Source organism: Podarcis muralis, chromosome 9 (genome assembly GCF_964188315.1).
Source record: "Podarcis muralis chromosome 9, rPodMur119.hap1.1, whole genome shotgun sequence".
In the NCBI taxonomy this organism is placed as follows: domain Eukaryota; kingdom Metazoa; phylum Chordata; class Lepidosauria; order Squamata; family Lacertidae; genus Podarcis; species Podarcis muralis.
This window is the reverse complement of record NC_135663.1, coordinates 79796995-79822282: the sequence shown is the minus strand read 5'-3', so window position 1 is coordinate 79822282 and position 25288 is coordinate 79796995. Positions and strand designations below refer to the sequence as shown.

The following is a 25288-nucleotide window of genomic DNA, read 5'->3' as shown; positions in this document are numbered from 1 at the left end:
CCAAGGTTAGTTTAAAATGGTATTATATAACTCTAGTTTCCTTAAGAGACGTTGTGGGAAAGGTTATAGCCCCTCGTTTTTCTCTTACACAAATGGGTAGTGAATGAAATACTTTATTGTTAAATCACTTAATCCCTAAACTGTCTCATCTTGAAACCTGCAAGAACAATTTCAGTTGTGAAGCTTTTGGTTTTCTCTTGGCTAAACATAATTTTAAAAGGACAAAAATAACTGACAGTGTAATAGATTCACAGTTAACCCACACATGACTTCAATGTCAAAGTTGCACATGAAAGATCACATACTGTGTACAAGAAAGAGCAATGAGAATTGCCTGATATTTAAGCTGAGCAGGGCAGGTTTACATACCTGTAAAGTCATACACACAGTGAGTATTACAAAGAAGAGGACCATTAAGCTAAACCCCCCAATCAGAAGAGGTCTGCGTCCGAGTCGTTCTATCACTAGGCCCTGAGGAAGAAAAATGAACAGTGTCTTATTTTCTAACAAAACCAGAGGAATCCTGGATTTACGTGGTCAACTCTTGTAACTCCTCACGGATCAATCTAAGGGCAATGGGGATCCATGTCTCTCAGGGAATCCTAAAGACGCTAGGATTAGTCACTTGGATCACAATGCTATACAGTGGTACCTCGGGTTACATACGCTTCAGGTTGCATACGCTTCAGGTTATAGACTCCGCTAACCCAGAAATATTACCTCGGGTTAAGAACTTTGCTTCAGGATGAGAACAGAAATCGTGCAGCGGCAGCAGGAGGCCCCATTACCTAAAGTGGCGCTTCAGGTTAAGAACAGTTTCAGGCTAAGAACGAACCTCCGGAACGAATTAAGTACGTAACCAGAGGTACCACTGTACTTTTTACAACACAAACAAAAACTCTCCAAACTCGAACATAGATAACTTTTTTCATATTCCAAGTGTTTTAACTTTCTATATATAAAATGCATGATTAGATCTGGTCTGCTGCATAAGCTGCACTGAAATGGAATAATGGTTTGTGCCCACCATTTGCAACCAAATTAATATACCATTAAGTCACACTAACAACAGTATTAATATTCTAAATGGTGCTCACCACTGTTTGTCAGAGTGAATTTTCAGAGGCTCTACACACATGGAGCAATGAGGACCCACTTTGTATTACTTTGGCCATTAGGCACACAGTGTTTTTGTTTTATCTGTGCATAAACTATTTCAAAAATTCTGCATGTTTTATATTAGAAATATTTAATTTAACCATGCATTTAGAGAAGTGTCATGAAAGCATAAGAGAGTATTAGGGAGAGCGTCAGCAATTACGGGCATCCGAGCCTCTGCCAGGGGGTCAATTCACACATGTCTGCACATCACATACACAGAAAACCACATTAAATTTTTGGCTCCATGGTAAGTTGTTGCAACTCCACTTTTAGTGGCCCCTGCAGCACACCCCTCCTATTAAGCATGTGTTCAAGCATTAATTAATTAAAAGTTGAATTAAACGGTGCAGCTTTTTCATTCCTTCTTGCTCCGATGCTCATGACCTCACATTCCATTTTTAGCTTTGCTGCTATGGGAACTTGCCTTCTGTCGGAACTGTATATAATATCAGAGACAACAAAGCAGCAGAATTTTCTGCATGGAAAGGACTAAAAAATGTCAACACAAACAATGGCATCGACTTCAGTGTTTGCTTTGCCTAGCTTTGCTCAGCTGCACTGATCTTACAATTTATTGACAGCAATGGATATGAATTATATTTATCAAGGCTGTTCCTAAGCAGGTCTAGTCAAATGAAGTGCAAAAGCAAGCAAGCTTAGGACTTGGGTAATCACTGAGCAGCCCATTTGAATAAATTCATCAAGGTGATATACGAACATAGAATATGTCGTTCTTGGACCTCCCCCCCCCCCACTTGGAGGCTGCAATCCTATGCACCCCGACAGATGAATGAGGCTCACATTTCATTTAGTTGCATAATTGTAGTTGCATAATTCTTCCCCCCCCCTAAAATGAATGAATTAAAAGTACCCAAGGTAAGCAAAGAGAGGTGGACCAGGACGGGGGCTGCTTCGCCTTTTGCCTGCCAGCCGTTTGCTCAAAATTGCTCCCTTGATCTGTTCCCCATTGAGGGAACAGACAGAAGTCCCCTCAACATCTTTCATCCTCAGGAAGAAAGCCAGCTGTGTGGCAATATTGATTGTGACATATTTGTATATTACATGTACACTTTTATTTTTATTTTTTTTAAATAATTTTAATTGCGTTTTCCACTTAAATCATATTCACATTTTGTTGCATAATTCTATGACTTAATATATTACTCTGTAAGAGCAACGACCTCCTTCCCTCCATCTTTCTGACTTCCACATACCTTTCTATATTCTTTGCATTTCTATAATTACTTATTTACCCTTTGTCAAATTATATTTTTTCACCTTATTATCGGTAAATCAGTTCCTTATGTTTACATTACAAAACATTTCAATTCAGGCCTACAAACGTTTTCAAATGCCTACAATTTTCTTTCATATAAAGTATAAATTTGTTCCAGTAAATGTTCACTTTTAAATATATGACATGATCCAGCCAAATTCCATCACTCGTGTAGCACAGTCTTAGGCAGGCTTTCTTACAAGCAAGTCCCACCGTTTTCAGGATTGGAACTGTGAATGTCACTGATTTCAGTGCGGGAAAGTTATTCATATGCTTTTTAAATAAGTAAATGGGTCTGGACTGTGCATATATGGTCCCTACATTTTAGAAGTAACTAGTTCTCAATGGTCGTGGGTCATTTTCTAACATGAGGCCTTTTGTACCACAGAAAACAATCTCTCTCTCTCTCTCTCTCTCTCTCTCTCTCTCTCTCTCTCTCTCTCTCTCTCTCTCTCTCCCTCCCTCTCCCTCTCCCTCCCTCCCTCCCTCCCTCTTTCTCCTTTTGTGGTAACATAGGCTAAAATAAACATTGGCCTAAATTCAATACCAAGGAAAAGAACTAAGTGCAAAGACCAAGAACTAAACTTGCAATTCAAACTATAACATATTTATTCACTGTTTACCACCCCCCTAAGCTTCTTCCCTGTACTGGATTTTAGATAGTAAGGTTCACAGCACTGATGAAATGACCCCCAGGACTCATTCCAACTCTGCAGTTTTGTGATTCTATGAGATACACACATTAATGGTGCTATTTAAATAAATGAAAAACTAATACAGCAATAAACTAGATTAATCTAATTTATTGAGAAGTCATAATGACTGCAGACTTGAAATTTCCTGCATCCCAATCTCTTAAAATATTGAGTAAAGTTGAATAAAGTTTATAAAACATAGCCCTTCTGTCTGCTTTTTACCTGAAAATGCCACATCAAATCGAAAGAGGAGGGAGCTAAAAGGATTCTACAGGGTGCAGAAGACACAGTACTTACGGAGAAAATGGCAGCCAAAATCTCAATCCCTCCTGTGCTTAAAGTAACATATGGGATTATTTCTGAACTCAGTCCAGCTCCCTTGAAAATGTCATTTGTGTAGTACCAAATCTGTAACAAGAAACCATTTTTTCAGTTATTTGATTTCAAAACGGTTTTTAGAAACTAATTAAAATGTAAGACTACATACATTTAATGCCTCAGTAATGATGGACTGGCCAAAGGATGCAAATTACTGTGTTGAACATCTTGCCCAGTGACATCCAACCGGACGTTGACAGCACAACCCTATGCTCCAATTGTAATGGAGCACTTTAATAAACCAAATTAGAAACACGCGACTGATTATGATATGTCGAGATTTTGTTGAACATTGTGGTGTTATATAAATACAATGAGCAGGGTATACCATTGCAACAATGGAAAACATTATGGCAGCCTTCCACCCCACAAAAAAGAAAAGTGCTTTTCTGAGGAAAGAAACCTGAATTTCACACAATGTAGGAGCGGCAACAGTTGCTCTCTAAAGTGATCGTCTGGAAAGTCCCTTGACTGTAAATTTAAAGAAGAAGAAATAGTATGCTGATATATTATTTTTCAGTTTACCCTAGTTGGGAGCTCAGGAAATAAGCAAATGGCTAAATCTGGGGAAAAAAATATGCAAACAACAGGAAAGTGTTATTGTTTGTGCTGCTTAACACTCTCAAAGCTCCTCCCTAACCCTAAACCTATGATTTATCACCCTCTTCCAACCTAGCCCACAAATTTTCAAAAAACTAACCTCTCCCAACTACCTAACCATTTAAGTTCAGTTCTTTTTGCAACTCTCCACCCTCAAAGGGATGCTCCCTCACAGCTTTTTCAAGAGTGCAGAACCCCACATGGAACACACCAGTTCTACTGAGTCTTTAAACCTGAGTAATTATTAGAGGGAATCAATACCACTTCATTTCTAGATTCCCCCCCCCCCCCCAAAGAAGAAATCTTGCCATAATCCCAGATGTTCCCATTCTATTTCCAGTACTTCAAGTGCAGGACTGGGGGGGGGGGGGGGACCCTGCCTTGGTTATTTCACTGCACATGGCACTTTTCTGTTTCTTGTAAGTATAATTATAAGAAGAGCTGTAAACTGAATAGATGACAAGATAATTCCATATCTTTTCTCAGTAAAGTATCCACAACAGGGAACAGAACAAGCCTGTCATTAGTACTGAAATCCTGCAGTTAGTAGAAAGCTATACTTTTTGTGGGATGTCTTTTGTAGGTTTATTGAAGGTATGATGAAGTGCGATTTTCATCTTATTCACAGCAGACAGCGAAGAATTTCTCAGTAACATCTAATTAACTCTTAGAAAGATACTGCAAAAAATCGTTACAAATTGCTTTGGAAGGTGCAAAAGGTTTTCCTTTTAAAAAAGATATTACACCCATCATCTGACACAGAGTAATTTTCAAGTTATCCCTTAATGAGATGTGGTCATGCCATCATCCCAGGCAGCTTATTTAGAGAGCAACAGAATTCATTTGGGGTGTTTGATTTCCTCCCAGATGTCAGTCTCTGTGAAAGAATGTTTTCCATGCATTTCAAAGTTAAGCATGATGATCCCATTTCATCTGAGCAACATGGACTGGGCAAATGCAATATATTGGGGCTGCCTTGGCTTGGTAGTTATGATGAAAAGAAGGCATCTACTGCATCTAAGAACATAAGAAGAACCTCCTGGATCAGGCCATTAGACCATCTGCTCCAGCATCCTGTTAAAGGAGGGAGACTGGCCAGCCAACAGCTGTTCTGGAATTGCTGGCAGAATAAGACTGAAATCAGCTTGTTAACTTAGTGATCTGACTTGGACTTGAATTTGCCCTTCAGGAAGTTTAATGGGTCAGAGAGTAAGGCATAACCAGTGAAAAAGAACAAAGATTAAATATTGTAACAGGAAAAATGAGTTAATGCATCTCTCTCACACTCAGTCACATACAAACACAACACAACACAACACAACACAACACAACACAACACAACACAACACACCCCTACTTACCTACAAACATTATTACTGAGCTGAAGACAATGGCATTGGTTCAGTAACTATGAGATCTATCCCCCCAATACTCCCCAATGGGAGTTGCAGGAGAAAAAGAGTGAGTAAAACTCCTATCACGCCCACAGGTGTAAAGTTGCCCAGCGCTACTTGCTGAATTAAACATTGTGTATCAATAAAAACGCTGATTATTTTCGGTAACAGTGCTAAGTAGCAATGCTTCACTAACAAAACTAATACATGTAATGGTGTTTATCACCGGTTTTGCTCTACCCTCTGATCCACTGGGGGGCTGGCAGGGGAATGAGGCCCTCCCAGGCTGAGCCCAGGCTTTCAGGGGAAGGGGGCTTTGGTCTGAAAGAGGCATTGCAGGGGCTTGGACTGGATGACCCTTGGGGTCCCTTCCAACTCTACACTTCTATGAGAGGACAAACCCTTCGTTGTGCCTTTCTAAAAGCCCTTCCATTCAGAGATTTGAGGCCGCCGCCAAAACATTCTGGAAATATTCTAGAAAGATCTTGAAACACTGGCGCAAAACATAGAAATGTATCTTTTACACATTATTTGCCGTCATCTCACTTACAGCATTAAGACCACAGAGTTGGTAGCAGGCCATGGTTACAATTACGGTGAGGATCTGCCATCGCTTACTGCTGTCACACAAAAGCTGAAAGATAGATGCTATCTGCGTGTTTCTCTGCACGCGACTCTCTTCCAAAACGTCTTCTACTTCAGATGACACATCAGATTTGCCAAGAAAGATCTGAAATGCTGTGAACCCACAAGTCATACATTTGTTTAGAATGCAAATTGTGGTTGCGTTCAGACCAAGCAGACACAATGGATCAAAGAGTTACCGTAATTTGCATCAAACATTTCCTTTTTTTCTGGCTAAAAAAAATGGTTGTATAGATCTGCCTCCATGTAAATTATACCCGGCACTTCATATGAATTTGGTTCATCTTCTAGACTTTGTGTACGCTTGAGGTCCATGGGAACACAGATGTAGTGCTGAATATGGTATTGATTCAGCTTCTGGATACAAATAAGTTAAAAAACAACACACACCTACAAATACATGCTAGGATTATTACCCTGTAGATTTGGAGAATGCAAACCTGTAGGCATAGCCATTGCCTATTTAGGTACTAATGTCACAATAAAGGTAAAGGTAAAGGGACCCCTGACCATTAGGTTCAGTCGTGACTGACTCTGGGGTTGCGGTGCTCACCTCACTCTATAGGCCGAGGGAACCAGCCTTTGTCTGCAGACAGTTTCCGGGTCATGTAGCCAGCATGACTAAGCCGCTTCTGGCAAACCAGAGCAGCACACAGAAACGGCATTTACCTTCCCGCCGAAGCGGTACCTATTTATCTACTTGCAATTTGACGTGGTTTCGAACTGCTAGGTTGGCAAGAGCAGGGACCGAGCAATGGGAGCTCACCCCGTTGCGGGGATTTGAACTGCTGACCTTCTGATCTGCAAGTCCTAGGCTCTGTGGTTTAACCCACAGCGCCACCCGCGTCCCTGCAATGTCACAATAGAAAACAGTATTTTAAAACATAAAGCAATCCTCAAGTTAAACTTCATCATAAAAATTAAACCAAACCAGCAGAGCTAACAGTAAGTTGAAGAAGGCCTTTTTGAGCAGTCCTGTCAACTGGTCACCTGAAAACATCCTAGGGATGAGGCCTGGCACACCCACTTAGCAAGGCATTCCATATGGCGGGGCCACCACTAAGAAAACCCTAGTTGTAGGAGGCAGATACTTTGCATGAAACAGAGTCACATGGTGGAAAAGCAGATTGCGACTGCCTCGAGTGTTTCGATATTATGCAATTTTTGTAGGACTCTTGGAGTTAAAGGAAGGAGACTGCAAAACGAAGGGATATTAGCACTTTCAGGGGAATTCCTGTCTTTCGAGGCAAACAGACAAATGATGAACAACAAAAGCACAGCACCTTTTTCTGCTGCTTTTGTGTTATGTCTTTCAAGCAGCAAAAAGCGAGGACTTTCCGGAAGAAAAGGCAGGACTGCCATTTGGATGAGTGATGGGACAATTATCATCCCAAATAAATAGGGCCACATGGATTCCTGCAAGAAACAAACACAAAACAAAATGTAAAGGTAATGCTGGAAGAAAATATTGATCCAAATGTAATGAAGAAATAAACAGAAACATAGGGAACATTCATAATCCAGCAGCAGACGCTCCTAAATTCAATCCCTGCATCTCTCTTTTTCTCCTTGGCTAGGCATATCTGCTTGATGACCTGGAAAGCCCCTGGCAGTCAGAATGCACCACACAGAGACCAACTGCCTATCTTGGATCAAGGTACTTATTTATAAGGCCAGGCTCTGGTGGTGCTTCCTCAGAGAGGGAATTCCAAAGAAGTGACGCCACAACTAAAACAGCTGCTCTGGATGCGACCACTGATGTGACACCATCAGTAGGGTTGCCACTTTTGGTCGGGCAAAATATGAGACGGGTTGAGGGAGGAATCGAGGAGCTAAAAATCACATTACCCGCCGCAGGCATGACTTCAAAGCAATCCTTTACAAAGCCACTCGGGGTTTACATGGGTTTATTCAATGAATCAAATCAACAAAAGCACTATGATTTATAACTGTAAGAAAAATCCCCCCCCTACTCTCCACTGAATGGACAGACCAGGACAGACTGCACCCCCCCGTCTCTGACTCTGATCCACTCCTTCCCGTGTGCCCATGCCAAAACTCTCTTTCCCGCTCTCTGACCCATCCGCTGCCCCCCTGCCCATGCAAAACTTCCACCATAGCAAGCCAGTGCACAGCAACTTCCTGTGACCCTCTGCCCATGCAAAAACTTTCTCTCAAAATCCTCCTCCCAGCCCCACCCTACCCCACCCTCTGCCCACACCCCATGATAACTCTTAATCTCAGCGCTCCTCCTCTGCCCCACAAACTCCCACTCAGGCTCTCGCTCTCCTCCTCCCACCGGATCCACTCTCTGGATGTGCAATTTGGAGGAGGAGGAGGAGGAGAAGCTTGAATACATGAAAAGATGTGTCATGTTTGAAGTCCGAACAGGACAGGGGACACTTTTCTTAAAAAAAAGAAAGGACGTTTTTCTAGGGACGGGTGGCAACCCTATTCACCAGTCCTAAAAGTGTACAGGCATGGAAGGCTACTTTCCCCAAGATAGGAGAGCCTGCACACAGAGGAAACTGCCTCACACCATGGCATCCATTTTGCTCAATACTGTCTACGTCAGGCTGGCCAAAGTCCGTTTCGGGGGCCTAATCCGGCCCACCGGTCAGTTAAATCCAGCCCCTGTAGCAGTTTATTTCCTGGGGTAAAATCCCCCCAAAACCTCAACAACTCTAACCCTAAATCCTAAAAAAAAGGTTGGCCCTTTGGTCAGCCCCCATGGCCCTTTACTTCATCAAATCTGGCCCTCTTTGAAAAAAGTTTGGACACCACTGGCAGAGGGTCTCTGGGGCTTCAGACAGGGGTCTCCCCCATTCCTATACAGAAAATGCCAGGGATTAAACTTTTGGATGCAAGGCTGATGCTCTGCCACGGAGCCCCTAGAACGGTGACTGGAAGCAAATGGATAAGAATAAAATTGGGAGAGCCGCTCTTTGCTGGAGGTGAGCACTAGAACTTTGCACCAATCCAGCCTTGCTAATGTTACTAGCCTAGCAGCCCACCCCCATCTGCTTTAACGCTTTGCAACACAGCAATAGCCACAGCACCCTTTCCGTTTATATAACCTTCTGTGTCTGAATGCCTGGAGGTTTATCTTAGCGAACAAAGCCTACGTGAAGGGCTATTTATATACCTGCCCGACTGCAGCTTCCACACACTTTCCAAGGGCAGCTGCGCAGAGAGTACATTGCAATATCTGAACCAAGGATGTCAACAGGATTTCCTGGGCCCAGGACACAGATGTGGATTGGGTCCTCCTCCCTTCTCTCGAAAGAGAACACAAATTTGCATAAAACTTTGAGCTGCATGCATTTTGTGTCATGTGCAAATCTGTTTCCTCTCTTGTGGGGGGGGGCAGAAGAAATACACTACCTCACAAGCAAAATCACATATCACACGAAATCATAGTTAAAAACTGTGGGAATGTTCAGGGATGCAGGAGAGGACATATTGTTTGATTATATCCTTTCCAACTTGGGTTAACAAGTTCCACAATTTAGCAGAGTAACATCCCCCCTTTTAAACTTGCACAGCGGATGTGTTTGCTCAGGCTCGCTAAAGCCTCTAAAATGCATTTTCCTTTCAGTAATTCCCCATTTAGTCCCTCATAAAAAGATAGACACAACACAGTCTTCTATAAAAGTATAAAGAGCTTACTCACTCACATTCTGTTCACAATTGGATTCCAGAAGGCAGACTTAAGTTAGAAAAGTAATATACCTGTAAACTATCCCATAAGGAGACAGCCCCTTTATCCTCTCTTGGCTGCAAGCCAAGAGAGCATCTTAGGCTAAGCAGATGTTGCTTCTTTGATGAATGTGGTCAGAGAGAAAGAGAGATATGGCTGACCAGTCCTGCTCTTTTGTTACCTGGGCAGGTGAGGTCATGCCCACCTCCAGTCACATGCAGAGGAAGTCTGTCCCAGCCTAGGAGAAACAAGAAGTTCCGACTGGCTGGTCCAGACATCCCCTTTTATGTCCACTCTAGGGATGCTGTACTTGACTGCTGTTGTGTTTCACATCCCACAAAAACAAGCTATGGTTTCATGTGCAGTGGTGCATGCTGCTCAAACGTTCTGGCTCTACCCCTCTCTGTTCCTGCCATGCTGCCAGAAAGGAAGCCAGTCCATCTTGTAATGTCAAAACCTGGGCTCATGGGTTGTTTTAGCCAGATAAACCGCGAGCTACTTCCTGGTGGCATGGGAAGCAGCAGGATCTCTGAACTCCAAGAAGGGTTGCTGCTGGTGTAATAGCGCTAACCAACAGAAACTTTGTGTCCATGCATCTGCAAACAATCTGGAGACCTCCCAAACAGGGCTTCAACTGTCAGGTCACTCTGATTATCAGTGGCTTTTCAGATTGCATTTTACATCCCCACATTTGAAAAAGATGGGAGTTGGAGAAAATATATAAAAAGGTCACCAACATGGTCAAGGGCTGGAGCAGAAGGAAAGGCGAAATTGTTTGGGATTCGCTTAACGGGGCGTGGGGCAATAAAGCGGATATTAATTCTATAAATTAAGAGCGGAGTAGGGGGAGCAGGGAGAGATTCTTTTTTCTCCCACTTTTACAATAGTAGAACCAATCAAACTTTGTGGCAAGGAAGGTTCAGGGAAAAATTACCTTCAAACAACTTACTGGGTCAAGTGCCACAATGTGCTAATAGAGGCAACTGGACAGTTTTAAAACAGATTAGGCAAATTGATAGAGGGTTGCTCTATCAACGGCCACAATGCTCTCTTAGTAACCGTGTTAGTAAATTCATATATCTGACTTCAAGGACTGGTATATTGCCCACACTTCTCTGTCCAATAAATGTTAATAGAACTTGCATATAAATGAGTGAATTCACAGCACTGGTGGAGGACGAGGGGGGCGGGGGGAGCACCCTGCCCCCGGCAGTGCAATCCCGGTGGGGTTCCATCGCAGCTGCCCCCCCCCCCGGCCACACTGGGCGCCCTGCCCCCAGAACGTGTGCCAGCCCCGCCCCCGCCTGCTCTCCGCCCCCAGTGCTGGAGCATAAAGCTCCGCCCCTGATTCACAGCTGGTTTGAATATTGAAGATGCATTTTTTTCCTTTCAATCCAATGATTTTTAAAAATGATATAGACTTCTCTTTCTAATCAAGTACACAAGGGCCTATTTTCTTGAAAACAAAAAAATCCTGTGAATTTGATAGTATTACCCTAATAAATAAAGTACTATATAGCTTATTTGGATAGCTTACTTTGATTTTGTAGCAGTAGTTTTACTTACTATTAAAATGCAGGAGGAACGGTCCTTCTCCCATTCTTTTATTTGTTTTCCCCCTTCTGACAGGTATTCTATATCACTTTTTAAAAATGCTCAAATACTTCTACCAGTTTAATACATCTGAGACACCAATTAGAATCATGCTATAATTTCAGCATTCCTTTATTTCTTTATCTAAGCAGTATTACTCATGTGTGACAGATTCAAAAATCGGGCAAATTCATGCTATTCCATTTGCATAATTTCATCCTTTGCAAAGGCATAAAGTGGCAGCTGAATGTAAAACACTAAAAATGATGATTCGCCATTGTCTGAAATAAAATACTTTCTCATTTGAAATCAAGACCCACTATTCATTTTCTTAGCAAAATATTCAAAATTGTGTATGTTAAAAAAAAACCCAACTTGGTAAGACTTAGATGACACTGATCAACCTGAACTCATGTGTTGAAATTCGTGACTCCAAAGTTCATACTTAATAGTATCCCAATTATGCACTACTAAAAGGAAAGGAGATGGGACGCGGGTGGCGCTGTGGGTTAAAGCCTCAGCGCCTAGGACTTGCCGATCGAAAGGTCGGAGGTTCGAATCCCAGCGGCGGGGTGCACTCCCGTTGTTCGGTCCCAGCGCCTGCCAACCTAGCAGTTCGAAAGCACCTTCGGGTGCAAGTAGATAAATAGGGACCGCTTACTAGCGGGAAGGTAAACGGCATTCCATGTGCTGCGCTGGCACGCCAAATGCAGCTTGTCACGCTGGCCACGTGACCCGGAAGTGTCTGCGGACAGCGCTGGCCCCCGGCCTATAGAGTGAGATGGGCGCACAACCCCAGAGTCTGTCAAGACTCGCCCGTATGGGCAGGGGTACCTTTACCTTACCTTTAAAAGGAAAGGAAAGGTCAAGGTTCAAGGTCTGCTATGACAGACATATAGCGTACGACAACCTTCCCTACCCTGGTGGTCCGCAGCATTCAGAGGTCACAAATCCCATCATCTCTGACCATTGGCCATGCTGATGGCAGCTGTGGTACAATGTGGAGGACAGCAGGTTGGAAAGGCTGATGCAGGACAAGGAATCTACCTGTGCGGACCATATATATGCTGGTTCTCCCCATTCTGTCATATGCATGCACAATACACATAAAAAACAGGGCTGAGGGTGGGTTGACCACATGAATAGGTGTGTCTACAGACAATGGCTGGAGGCACAAGGAGCAGCTTTCTCCCCCATCTCCATGATGTCTCCAGGTTAAACCTCTTTAGTTTCTCCTATATGGTTGTAATATATCCCGGACACTGAGATCCAGATCTGAGGGCCTTCTGGCGGTTCCCTCATTGCAAGAAGTGAGGTTACAGGGAACCAGGCAGAGGGCCTTCTCAGTAGTGGCGCCCGCCCTGTGGAACACCCTCCTATCAGATGTCAAGGAAATAAGCAGTTATCTTATTTATAAAGACATCTGAAGGCAGCCCTGTTTAGGGAAGTTTTTAATATTTAATGCTGTATTGTTTTTAACACTTAATTGGGAGCTGCCCAGAGTGGCTGGGGAAACTCAGCCAGATGGGCGGGGTATAAATAAATAAATAATAATAATAATAATAATAATTTACTATTATTCACTTATACAGTGGTACCTCTGGTTGCAGACATGATCCGTTCTGGGGTGTCGTTCGCACCCCAAAAAGTCCGTAACCAGAGTGGAGCGGTGCTTCTGTGCATATGCGAAGCGTGATAGAGCACTTCTGCGCATGCGTGAACTGCACAGAACGCTTCTGCACATGCGGCGAAACCCGGAAGTAAACACTTCTGGGTTTGCCACATTTTTAACCCGAAAAAACGCAACATGAAGCATTCACAAGAAGAGGTATGACTGTACTTGGAGGTGGGAATAAGCGAATGTGCATTGCCAGCGGTTGCCCTCCAAGAGCCCGCAAAATGTTTATTTTAGTGACTTATTTCAAAATGAAGGCGTTTACATAATGATCTCTCACAATGCATTGCGAGCTTTTGCATCTCTCTCTGTGTGTATCACAACATTTTTAAAAAAACCTTTAAAAGCAATACTGTACAGACCTTTCCTTAAATTGTCTGGCTACGTGTCAAAAGAGCCATTCTTTCCTCATTCTTCACAGGCTAAAGAGCCATGTCATCTCAGGCTCTCTTTCAGGTCCACTGACCTTCCTTCAGTAAACATTGCTCTACAGCTTTCCCCTCTGGCTTAGAAATGGAGAAAAACTGCTTCCCTCCGTGCTGCCGGCTTATGTGCAATGTGGGGGGGGGGGGAGGGGAGAGAAGCGGATGCTGAGGCATGGATTAGCAGCAACTGGGAGGTCAGCCCTCTGCCCAACTCAGGCTCAGGATCAATGCTGCAGGCTACACTGATGGACCAGTGGCATTGGGTCTCCCTTGTGGCTCCCACAGCCTATGCAAACCTGAGAAGAATGGGATGGAAACATATTGTTTTCTTTTGATACCTGAAAATCAAGATAGCATGTTAGGACAGCACTAAATTACTAGAAAATTTGGAGCAGGGGAGAAATATTTGTTGAGTTTTTCATTTTTCTGATCATATTTATTAATTGGGTGAATACAGAAGATCATTTGACCTGTTGCATGAAAACGTAAGAGCTCTGAGGTCAAGCCAGAGGCCCATTTAATCCTGTACCCTGTTCCCAGAGTGACCAGCCAGTGGGAAGCCAGGGGGCAGGACCTTTGTGCCCCAGCAACACTCTCCCCAACTGATTCCCAGTGAGTGTTGCCTCTGACAATGGCTAGTAGCAACAGATCTTCCACAAATTTGTCCTGTTTGAAAGCCACCCAAATTGGCAGTGGCCAATCGCTACCAGGGCAGGTCTGGACGCTACATGAAATTTTCATTACCACTTGTCAATATAGAAAGAAAGAAAGAAAGAAAGAAAGAAAGAAAGAAAGAAAGAAAGAAAGAAAGAAAGAAAGAAAGTCCAATGATTCTTGGCACCTCATACATTTAGTACAAGTCTTTTAAGGTTCCACAGGCTTATCTGTTACATTCTACTCATGTAAAATCATGCTGACCATCCGCGGACTGGATTTAGAAGGCGATTGGGCTGGATCCGGCCCCTGGGCCTTAGTTTGCCTACCCATGGGCTAGAGGGTCAAAGTCGCCACACAGTAGACTGGGGGAGCAGGAAGGACTAACCTATAATTTCCATTGAAGAGGCAGCTAATAGTAGGAGCAAGAGTTTGTAGGGCTGGGTGAGATCTGGTTTTCAGCATCATGAAATATCACCAGCTAAACATTGTGATATACTGATATATCATGGTGTCTGAAATAAGGATGGAGCTATGGAGGCACTGGCTGGCTTCACTGGTTTTCCTGCATCGTGATTTTTGAATAGCACACACACACACATAATGATTCACAATGTATTGCCAGGTCAAAAATTAGGGAACCAGTATCACAATATGAACTTCAGACTGGCATTGGATGATATATTGCTGTTTCACCCAGCCCTAGCAGTTAGCTCTCAATGCTGTATTATTCACCATTTATCTCTACTAGTCTGTCTTTCTACGTCTTGCCTGTGTGTTTCCCTTCACTAACACTGTCTCCAATCATACTGTGTTTTACTTTGTTGGAAGCCCCCTAGGGGAGCCAGGGGAACCTATTAAGATGGACGGCATATAAATAATAATTTGTTATTATTATTATTATTGTTATTATTTTCCCCCTTTCCCAGGGCTGAGTAGCCACCTGTGGCATTCAGTATACATTCTAGCTGAACTTGTAATATTGTGGTTCTAAACAACTCTCAAGCATTTGGGAGACCCTCGTGAGTCAGGACTTTCCCCTGTCAACTTTCTGCTTCTCAGTCCCCTCACATTTGGTATCTAAAAACTGTTTGGGATTTTCTTGGCAATTGTCTACCCTCATGCAACTATGATAGGGCTACAGTCACTGTTTCCAACTGGTTCAACAGCACCTACATCACGTACCAGGTCCTGAGCTCCACTTAAGAGTATGTCAAGAGTTACCCACAGTCTTTTAGTGCGTCAGCCTTTACAACTCCATGCCTATTGACTTTAGGCAGGTATGTTTGCTGTGCTCGCCTCAGCACCTGCTAAAACCGTTTTTGTTTAGGCAACCTACCTAGACATGTGAAGATGACATGTATTTTAATCTCTAATTTTAGTTCATAATGTATATGCTAGCTTTTGATTTTATACATAATTGTATTTTTAAACAAATTTAAACAAACTTATTTCTACCCTTGACCAAAAAAGCAGTGTAGTTTTGAAATTAAAATCAATGAAGTTTTGAAAGAGTTGGAAAATGGCACCCAACTGCATACCAACATGCCCTTCCATCTCTGGAACCATAATGCAAAATTTGGTTGTGATATCTTAAGAGGGGTCATCTTAAACACACAGTGAACAAACAGCTTTCCAGAATATATGGGTTTGTATTCAGAACAGACTCGCTCACATTTCTGTTATTCATATCTATTAAACTCAATGAGGACTCTTAGTAGGACTAGCATTGAATATCACCCATTGCTAATTTTTGCTAACCTGCTTAGAGGCTTTATTTACAATTAAGCAGTATACAAATCCTGTTCAATACATAATGTGGTTGACCTCCAAAATCTCCCCACATTCCAGAACGGTTACCCCGCTGCCCCCAGCCAACAAATTACGCCAGCCCGAACATTCTCCTTGGTTGCAAACTGCAACTTCTACACCTTTTGCCTGGCTAAGGAATGAGTTGAAGTAGCTGCAGAGGTTTGCAGGAAAGTCCTCTTGTCCTTCAAGGGCATAGCTTGCTAGCTGTGAAGATGAAGAATCTGAGTGAAGCACGAAAAGGATGCTGTGGCTGCAGAGGGGACCTCAAAGCCCCTGATAAAAGCCTCCTCTTTGGGGGGGCTGTCTTGCCTTGAAGCAAGGAGCTGCATTTAACAGATTGTTTTTGATCCCTTTCAACTTCACATCCCATTTCAGATGTCTGCCTGGAGCGCCACTTAATCTCAAGCTGCCTCACGCTTTTTACCCATTCCAATTCCATGCATCTGCTATATATGGACACTAAAGATCAATGCCGGAATAAACGAATAAAGAATAGCATATTGAGATAAAAAAACCGCTCAACGTATCAGATGCATTTACTCAGAGCAATATCGCCATCATGTGGTCATAACGACTGTTATCCGTTGCAGTCTGAAGTTAGGCTTGCTATATCCAAGACCTGTGGGCTCTTCCAGAAGGGAAACTCCTAACCTGATTCAGACCTTTGTTGCACTTCAACTGCTTTGCACACTTATCATTTATAGTTGGCCAGAATAGTTGCTGTTTGCTCCAAAGGTTTTAAGGGTGAATTTGCAGCTGATGACATGCCACTGTTACTGGGGTTTCCCTTTCCATGCTAATGGCCGGTTGCACCCAAACTGAGAAAAGTTCTGCGGCCGCTGTCACACCCCTTATGCGCCCTCGTGTTCCTCTAGTCAGTAAATATTGAACTTATGAGCACATGCATGGGGATAGCTCTTTTGCAGCTTTCTTATTTACTGTTTGCCTAGTACTGCAGAATTCCATCCTTGTGGGAGTTTGGAAATTGGAAGAGGAACTATGTGTCTGTCTGAGCTATGGAGAATCTGGTTATTGGGGGGGGGGGATTTGTTTGTGGCTAAGGACAGTTGTCATGGACAATACTTTGTCTCCCCCCTGAGCTGAGCGTGCCCCGGGATTCCTGCATTGCAAAGGGGTTGGGACCAGATGACTCTCAGCTGTGCTTCCAACTGTACAATTCTAGGATTCTAACTCAGCTTCATTACAACAGTAAAAGTGCATTTCAGAATATTACAGACCTTCCCAAATATCTCAGGTAGTCCTAAAACTTGTCCACTGAAGACACCAACGCAGATGAGGATTGCTGTAATTTGTCCTAATGAACCACGGATCTGTTTGGGTGAAATTTCACTCAAATACATAGGGAGGGCACTCAGAGATACACCTGTGAAAGGGGGCAGAGATCAAAGACAGCTTTTCGGTAAAAGAAGTTTAAAATCTAAAATATTACCAAACATTGTTAAAGCTATTATCTTCATATAGGTAAGTAGGAAGATATGAAGCACGTTATATATTTTTAGCAGTACAGTATTTAATATGATTTTTTCCACTATTTTTTATTCATATGCAGAAGCATTTACCAGCAAAGTAACCCATGTGTTCCTAAGGAACTATATAAGCAAAATTAGAAAACTTCCGATATTTTTAGAAAGTGTAAGAAGCCACCATTCAAATTTAGTCATGGAGGCCCACCTTTGCATACTCTGCTGTAACCAAGCCATAATTTGCAAAACACTTTTTTCTCAGTTCTCCTGGAAGTGCTCATTCATCAGAGCACTTTAGGTCTTTGCAGAATGTTCACAAAAAGATTGCAATGCCCTGGATATAATGTTATGAGGTTCTTCTTGAGATCAGGAAATCCCCTTTCCCATGCAAGGGATAAGCAGAGAAATCAGCTAACCTACTCTGTTTCGAGAAGGATTACAACGTGATTGCTATATCCTCTGCCAAGAAAATGCATCCCGCAGCCTGGCTCTTGCAAATACATTCTATTTTTAAGCATTTGGGGTCTCTGACCCTTCTTCGATCTCGGCAAGTTCAACTGAAGTATCAGGCTCTGGGGTAACAGGGATTGCTCAGAATATACTTGGCATGCAAATGCAACATATACAAAATCATACCTCCATCAATGCCCATTATGAATCGGCCCAGAATAATCATTTCGAGGACTCCTGCCAGTTGAGAGAATGCCATCAACAAGGCAGCCACAATGGCAAACACATTATTTAGCAGCAGCGTACGCTTCCTAAGAGAAAACAACATTACATGTTTGCAGCATCAGATAAACAGCAGCTTTTCACATACACAGTCAACTACGTTTGTGATTAAAATACTTCAGTTGCAATTGCAAACAAGACAGAAGTCAAAGGTGGCCTGCTTCATGCAATATACCAAAGATGCACTAAACAGGCGTTCTTCACTGAATCAATGGACAAGAGCATAGCAAGGGTGAAACTACATGCTGCAAGAAACACCAGTCACTTGGCAAAATGGTATCCTTATGCCAGGTCCTTCCCTCACCCTCTGGAACATCTGCTGCACCTAGAACAAGTCTTATGACATCAATCTGCGTATTTCTCCACATCTGCATCTGCTGGCATGGGAGGAGAAAACACATGGCACAAGGATATCTGGATGAGGTAATGGTGGACTCAAGAGATCGTGGGCAAGCTCAACACAGGACAGCCATTTTGGGTGGCAGCCCCATGTTTCTGTAGTGCATCGTTGTGCCTTTAAAGACACAGCTGGTTCTTAAATGCAAGGCAGCTGCACCTACGACCTCCAGGAACTATCCAAACACAGGCACTGAAGCGGCTGAAAAAAACCATGCACTTCAAAGATACCGTTATGTGGCTAACAAAGTACATAACATGAAGTACGGTTTGGCCCTTTGTGGACATACTCCAATGTGCATGTTTATTAACTTAGATGGAAAGGTGCAGCCAGCCATCAGTCACAGACAGATCAATTGGGGGTCGGAAATCCTTGCTAATCTACTTCAAAATCACCTGTAGATTCCAGTATACCTTCTGCCAAAGACTGACTACAAAGGTATGAGTACTTCAGTACCAGATTGAGGACGTAGGATGTATGGTTTTAGATCTAGACAGTTTCTTGGAAACAACTCTTCTTCATTTATCATTATGTGCACAATTTGTCACTGTGCTGTCTGACAGGCTCACCACTATGTTGGATATCAAACTGGAAATGCTGCCAAGAAAAGACCTGGATAGAAAATCTCTCACCACGACTCATCTAGGCGTTTGGAAACCCCGATGTTATGCAGGTGCATCCATCAGAGAAACCGTACTGGCTATTGTTCCCTGTTGATTTAAGTGGCTAATCCAGGTTTGTTGTCGCATCATGTGTGAAATGGCCTCACTCGCTATCTGAACAGGGGATGCAGATCACATGCTTTGCATTCAGAAGGTTCAATCCTGGCATCTCCAGACACAGTGGGACACAGATAAACTTTTTCTAGATCAAAACTAGATCAAGTCTCTCTAATTCAGCTGAAGGCAGCTTCATATATTCGGATGACACATTTTTAAAGGTGATTTTCTGATGTTCCAAATAGGGAAGTGGCCAACTGAGCATTTTCTCACAGACATGCACAATATGACAATGTTCAGTGCAGCATGAAAGATACAGCACAAAACATGCAGATTTCCACTTTTGCATTATTGGTAACATTTAAATGATAAAAATTAGCTCATTAATAAGACCAAATATCAAAGAAGCAGCATAACCATATAGAAGGGGGGGACCCTTCTATTTCGATTTTTTAAAAACCTCATTCATTTCTTCATATAAGTTATTACTTGGTGTCAATGTAACCATAACTATTTGATCTTGGGAAGTACCTAGATTACATTTTTAAAGGCAAGAGTCTTGCATATAGAAGTAAAAAGAAGTGCAAAGTAGAGAAAAGCATTTGTTTTTCTTGCTTTTGATTCATCATATTACAAAAGAAAAGAAAAGAAAAAGTCACAAGACACATTTATTTGCTTACCGGCCAAAATACTTGACAGCTGGAGTAACAATTAAAGCCCCCACAAGCCCACCAATGGCAAAAATAGAAACAGATATAGTCCAGAGCAGGGTAACCCTTCCTTCTGGAATGGTCTGGTTATATCTTCTTTCCCAAGTTTCATTGTAAAACTTCTTTACAAACTACAAACAACAACATTTAAAGTGATTAGAACCATGATGTCCAGTACAGATTAATATCATTTGAAATCTACCATTTAAAATTTTAAGTCAGGTTTATTTAAACTGATACTTGTGTTTTAAAAAATTTCAAGTTATATTTTGTGTCCTTAAAAACAACTACTAAAACCCAAATTTAATACAAACTAATATATTGGTGCACACAATCAATGAGCACAGGGCATAGATGGAGGGCTCTTTCCACATGACCAAGAATCCTGGAGACACTAATGAACACGGACAGTATGTGTGTTCTGATGACTGACATTTTGCCAGCTCTTATTAACTGTATTGAGATTGTGCTTTCTTCTACAACGTTTAATGGAAGCAGTTTCTGAAGGCTGATCCTTCAGCAATAACGTGCCAGAACTTCTTTGTGAAGCTGCCAGTTATCTTGTGTTTAACGTTAACAATATAGTCCAATATTATAGTAAAGCATTTATACTAATGAATGATCCTGGCAACCCACCCAGGGTGGCAAACCAAACAGCCATTTACAATAGCATGGTGCTATTTGCTATTTTGTGGTATTTCATGAAACTCACAAGCTCCATACTGAAAATTAACAAATCACGACTTTTATGAGCTGCTGATGTTTGAAACTTCTGTCCCCTAAGAGCGATGGTGATTGTATCATTCCTACTGCTTGAAGGTTATAGTTTTAAAATTGTTCCAAAATAACACCTGGAATGTGCTGATAGGGGTTGTGTAATTACCTGGAACTGCCTGGGGCTGACAGGAGTTATAGTCCAAAAAAACAGGTTGGCAAAGGCTGCCCTTGGGAGCGGCTTGAACAAATACTTTTGGGTGCCCGCATTTCACTTCCAGACAGAAAAGCACTCATCCCCTCAGGTTGCTACAGGAGGGAATGGTGCTGATGTTGGTAGCATGATAAAAGTCCTGTACAGTAAGAGTACCTGTTTCTTACAGCCACCTAACCTGCCACAATTCTACAGAAGAGAGGCCGAAGATATCACCTGCTGAATGTACTACTGCCAATGTTTACTGGATAAACTGTTGAAGCATGTAATGGATTTCACCAGCAAGCAAAGTGCAAGTAATGGGGTCAAAGGTGCGAGATAAACACAACTGCACCATGACTAATTCCAGCATTCCAGCTGAATAATAGCAAACTATACTATGCGCTACTATCAGAAACAGCTGGGCATGCAGAACCTGGCACACGGCTTCTGGCAGGTATGTGCTAAGCTTTAACTGCTGTGATGCAATGCAAGACTGATTTCCATCTGAAAACCCATATGCTCTCAATTTGTTTCCAAACAGCAGGCTATATTTCCTAGGGAAGATTCCTCCCAAACCAGATGCTCGCCAGCTTCTGTCCGCATCCCCCCAGGGGTGAGTTTAAAAGTTGCTCCACAACCTTTTTTTGATGTTCAGAGGCAGCAACCGAGAATGGAGCCAGACTGCTGGTACTTATGGAAAAGGTTGCAGAGCAGCTGTTAAACTGACCTCTGAGAGAAAGCCAACAAGCTTGGGAACATCCCGTTTGGCTCCCAGGGTCTGAGGGTGAAAGTGTTTTTAATTGCTTAAATGAGGATGGAGTAAAAATAAACCACAGCAGAACACAACAGCCAGCCAAAGAAGCCAAAACCACAGAGGAAAAGGCGTATGTCAGCTAGACATTGGGAGAGGGACCCCACTTCCAGGTGTTTCTGTGCGAATGCTAGAAGCCTGGGAGTCACTGCCGTTTCAATGATGGCCTCCCATTTTATTGTTGTATTTTACAAGGTGCTATATTTTATGGAAGTGGAAACCACCCGATGGTTTTGATAGGCAAAGGGCAGGATAAAAATGAGTAAGTAAATAATAAAGCAAACAAGCATCTGAGCCAAGGTGGGAGAGCTGAATAATTGTTTTTAAAGGAGAAGATAGATAGAGTAGGCATTAAGTGAAGCCTGGTGGACTGCAGAGAGCCAATGGGTATGAAGTCCATAGGAAGGGCAGAAAAGGACACACAGGAAGTGAGGTCATTCCATACATCCAACAGAGCATCGTTGATGTTAACTAGAACTCCCCAAAGCTACAGACTCTGCCACAGGAGCAATGAGGGTGAGGATATGAGGCCCAAAGCAGAGCAAACTCTTCTATCAATTCTCCATTTGCTTCCTGGGTAGCTGTGGAACTACTGAGGCTTCCAGAATGAGTGCATTTTGCAGCAATAAGATCTGCTAAATCAGCTTCCGTAGCTGCAAGTTTGAGAACAATATCTATTAGGCACTTGTTAGAAGGATGTGTCAAAGGATATTTTTTGCCCACTAATTTTTTTGGGGGGAGTGGGGTGTCTCCCAGGCATAGAAGCAATCCTGGAGCTCCTGGATGAGCCAGTAACTATGGGATAATCCATCTCACAAATTGCTTTGTAGGTCGTTTGTGCCTTCATCTTTTCCCATGGAAACATATTCACATTTCTACTGACCGGGTGACAAGTCAACTTATGTGAAACTATGCAGGGATGTTCTGGCTTCTGGGATCTGGTTTTGGGCCAGGGGGAGTCTGGAGTTGTAGGGGCCTTTAACTTTGGAGGGACTTTGAAACATGCCTTCAAATACCTTTTGGATTTTAGTGCTGACTATGGAGAATGGGCTGACCTGTCGAGAAGGGATAAAGACATTGTTAGGTTGGAGTCTCCCCGAGATCTACTCCTCAGTGCTAAAGGAAGGAAATTAAGAACAAGATCAGCAGAAGATAAAGTAAAGTGCAGGTATAAATATGAAGAAGATCTGCAGAAGGGACATGGAAAAGAGTTAAGAGCCTCGGACAGAAGATCACCAGGTTGATGGACTAGATGGAATGGATAGAAAGGACTGACAGAACCCGAGACCAGGAAGAAGAGACGGTGGATGAAGATTGGAAGAAAGTTTAAAAATTCATTTAGAGAAATATTGTAAAATTAATGAGTGTTAGAAAAAATGTTGGAATGAAACTATTTGGCTTTAGTAGAAATGCTATAAGGAGTTATGTACAAATAAGTTTTAAGTTTTAGGGCTTTTTATGGTAAGATAAGGTTAAAATAAATTAAGACAATTTAATGACAGAATATAGTGAAAGATGGAAATAATTTGCTGAGATAATCAATAACTAGCATACAAAAAAGGGAGGTGTGAGGAGGTCGATGAAACAAGTTAACGAAAGATAAAGATTTGGGAATATTGGATTTGTTTTTAATTTTTTGTTTGCTTTTGTTTTTGGTTTCGATGTATTGTGTGTTTTGTTCTCTTCTTATTGACTTGTATTGTTTAATTCCTTTTTTTTCTCTTTTCTTTTTCTTTTTTTCTCTGTAATTTTAAATTCTCAATAAATATCATTTGTTTAAAAAAAACTTATGTGAAACTAAAATCTGCTTTTCCACTACACAATAGTAACACAAAAAGAGTTTCTAAATCCATTACATGCCTTTGTACCATTGTATTTGCAATGTATCATGGGTTCTGGCTTATCTCATTCTCCCCTGTCTTTTAACTCCTCTTCTGTGCCTATGCCCCCCCCCTCCACCAAAATTCAGCCCTCCCATCCCCACTGTTGCTGTTCTTCATTCTGGCGTACAACTTTCTCTCCTTTCTGTGTGGAGTGACCTGGAAGTCTCTTTGTACTCAGGAGTGTCCAAGACTGAATTGTTAGTTGTGTTAGTCAGTAAAGGTAGCAGGCTGGCTTTTCCTTTATTGATGGGGTGGGGGGTGGGGAGTCTGTTCTGAGGGAATGACAGTCCCACCCTCTGCCAAAAGCACATGATGTACTATTCTGCTGCCTATGAGCCACTGTCACAATCTGCCAACAGCTTCACCACCAAAAAGAACTCACGGCAGAGCCACTGGTGCCTGCTTCTGTAACTGCAGAGAAACACCAACACCAGACCTAGAAGTTTATCTTCTTCTCCTTTAAAGGAAGAAATTATGCAGTTAACTCTCCCATGTTTGGAGAAATCATAGGGGTCAGCATACTTGTAAGTGCAATGGATGAGCCTCACCCTAGGAAAACCACCTTTTACAAGGGCAATGGCAACTGCCCTGCCAGGGATTTCCTCCTCCTTAAAAAGAAGCAATGTACTCACAGCAAACCACTTGCATGGCTGATAGAGCTGATAGCAGAGCAAGACAAGTGAGGCCAATTGCTGAAACCCATTTTTAGCTAGACATGGAAAATAAGTTTAATCAGAGCATAGTAGCAATCTAATGGTGCCATGAAACTATGTGGGGAAAAGAGAAGGAAGAAGAGTGCATATGGGGTCGGGTGGCAATGTTTCTGTTTTACTTAATATATGTGTAGGGTTTGGTGTCAGCGTCGCTTGTGCAGGTTCTTTGTTGTTTGCTTGTGTTCCTTTGGTGGTGAGAGAGGTTGGGGTTGGCCTAGGGTGTGGTTATTCGTTTGTGGTTGGCTGTGGTGGTCTTTGTTTTTGTGTGTGAGTGGGATGGGTGGGTGTTTTGGATCAGCTTAGCCATATTGATTCGTATGCTATTGGTGGATTTTTGTTGTCTTGCTGGGCTGTGTATGTGATAAAGGGGAGCCATACCGGGGTGAAGGCATCTTCTTCTATTTGTCCCTGTGTCAGTTTCAGTTAATTGATTATTTTTTTGAGTAGGGCTATTTCCCATACTATTCGGTACTATTGCTCCATGCTTACTCCTGAGAGGTCTCTCCAGTGCCTGGTTATGATATTTCTGGCTGCTGAAAGTAGGTGGGTTATGAGTTCTTTGTGATTTAAATGGGCGTTATTGTCTTGGAAGATGTTTAGCAGGGCCAATTCTGGGGTGATTTCTAGTACTTGCTTAGTTATTTTAAATATTTCTTGTATGGCTGTTGTCCAGAATAGTTGGATTTTGGGACACTCCCACCACATGTGGAGGTATGTGCCTGTGGAGGTGCACCCTCTCCAGCATTTTGGTGAGGTTCCTGGGTGCATTAGTGCTAGTTTTCTTGGTGTTAGGTACCACCTGTAGGTACGTTTCAGAGTGAGTTCTTCCGTTTTCGTTGATATGGATTTAAGGGGGAGTTTATTCTGGTCCACTGGGTGGGGATAATCTCATAGCCTATGTTGTCCTCCCATTGTTTTTTT

General features: G+C 42.5%; 1 protein-coding gene across 3 annotated transcripts in view; it reads right to left on the bottom strand.

Annotated features, from left to right (window-relative positions):
* The window catches only part of SLC2A9 (solute carrier family 2 member 9), a 57440-nt gene that overhangs the window by 20348 nt on the left and 11804 nt on the right, over positions 1–25288 (bottom strand). For all 3 annotated transcript variants that reach the window (XR_013394293.1, XM_077934532.1, XM_028743628.2), the window contains exons 3-9: positions 20021–20181; positions 18129–18253; positions 17247–17392; positions 7433–7565; positions 6055–6242; positions 3430–3540; positions 370–471 (exon numbers count right to left, since the gene is read on the bottom strand). Coding sequence is in view for 2 of the 3 variants with exons in the window: in XM_077934532.1 (XP_077790658.1) it covers positions 370–471; positions 3430–3540; positions 6055–6242; positions 7433–7565; positions 17247–17392; positions 18129–18253; positions 20021–20181 (966 nt within the window). In the remaining variant the exon portion in view is untranslated. The remainder of the gene's footprint in view (positions 1–369; positions 472–3429; positions 3541–6054; positions 6243–7432; positions 7566–17246; positions 17393–18128; positions 18254–20020; positions 20182–25288) is intronic.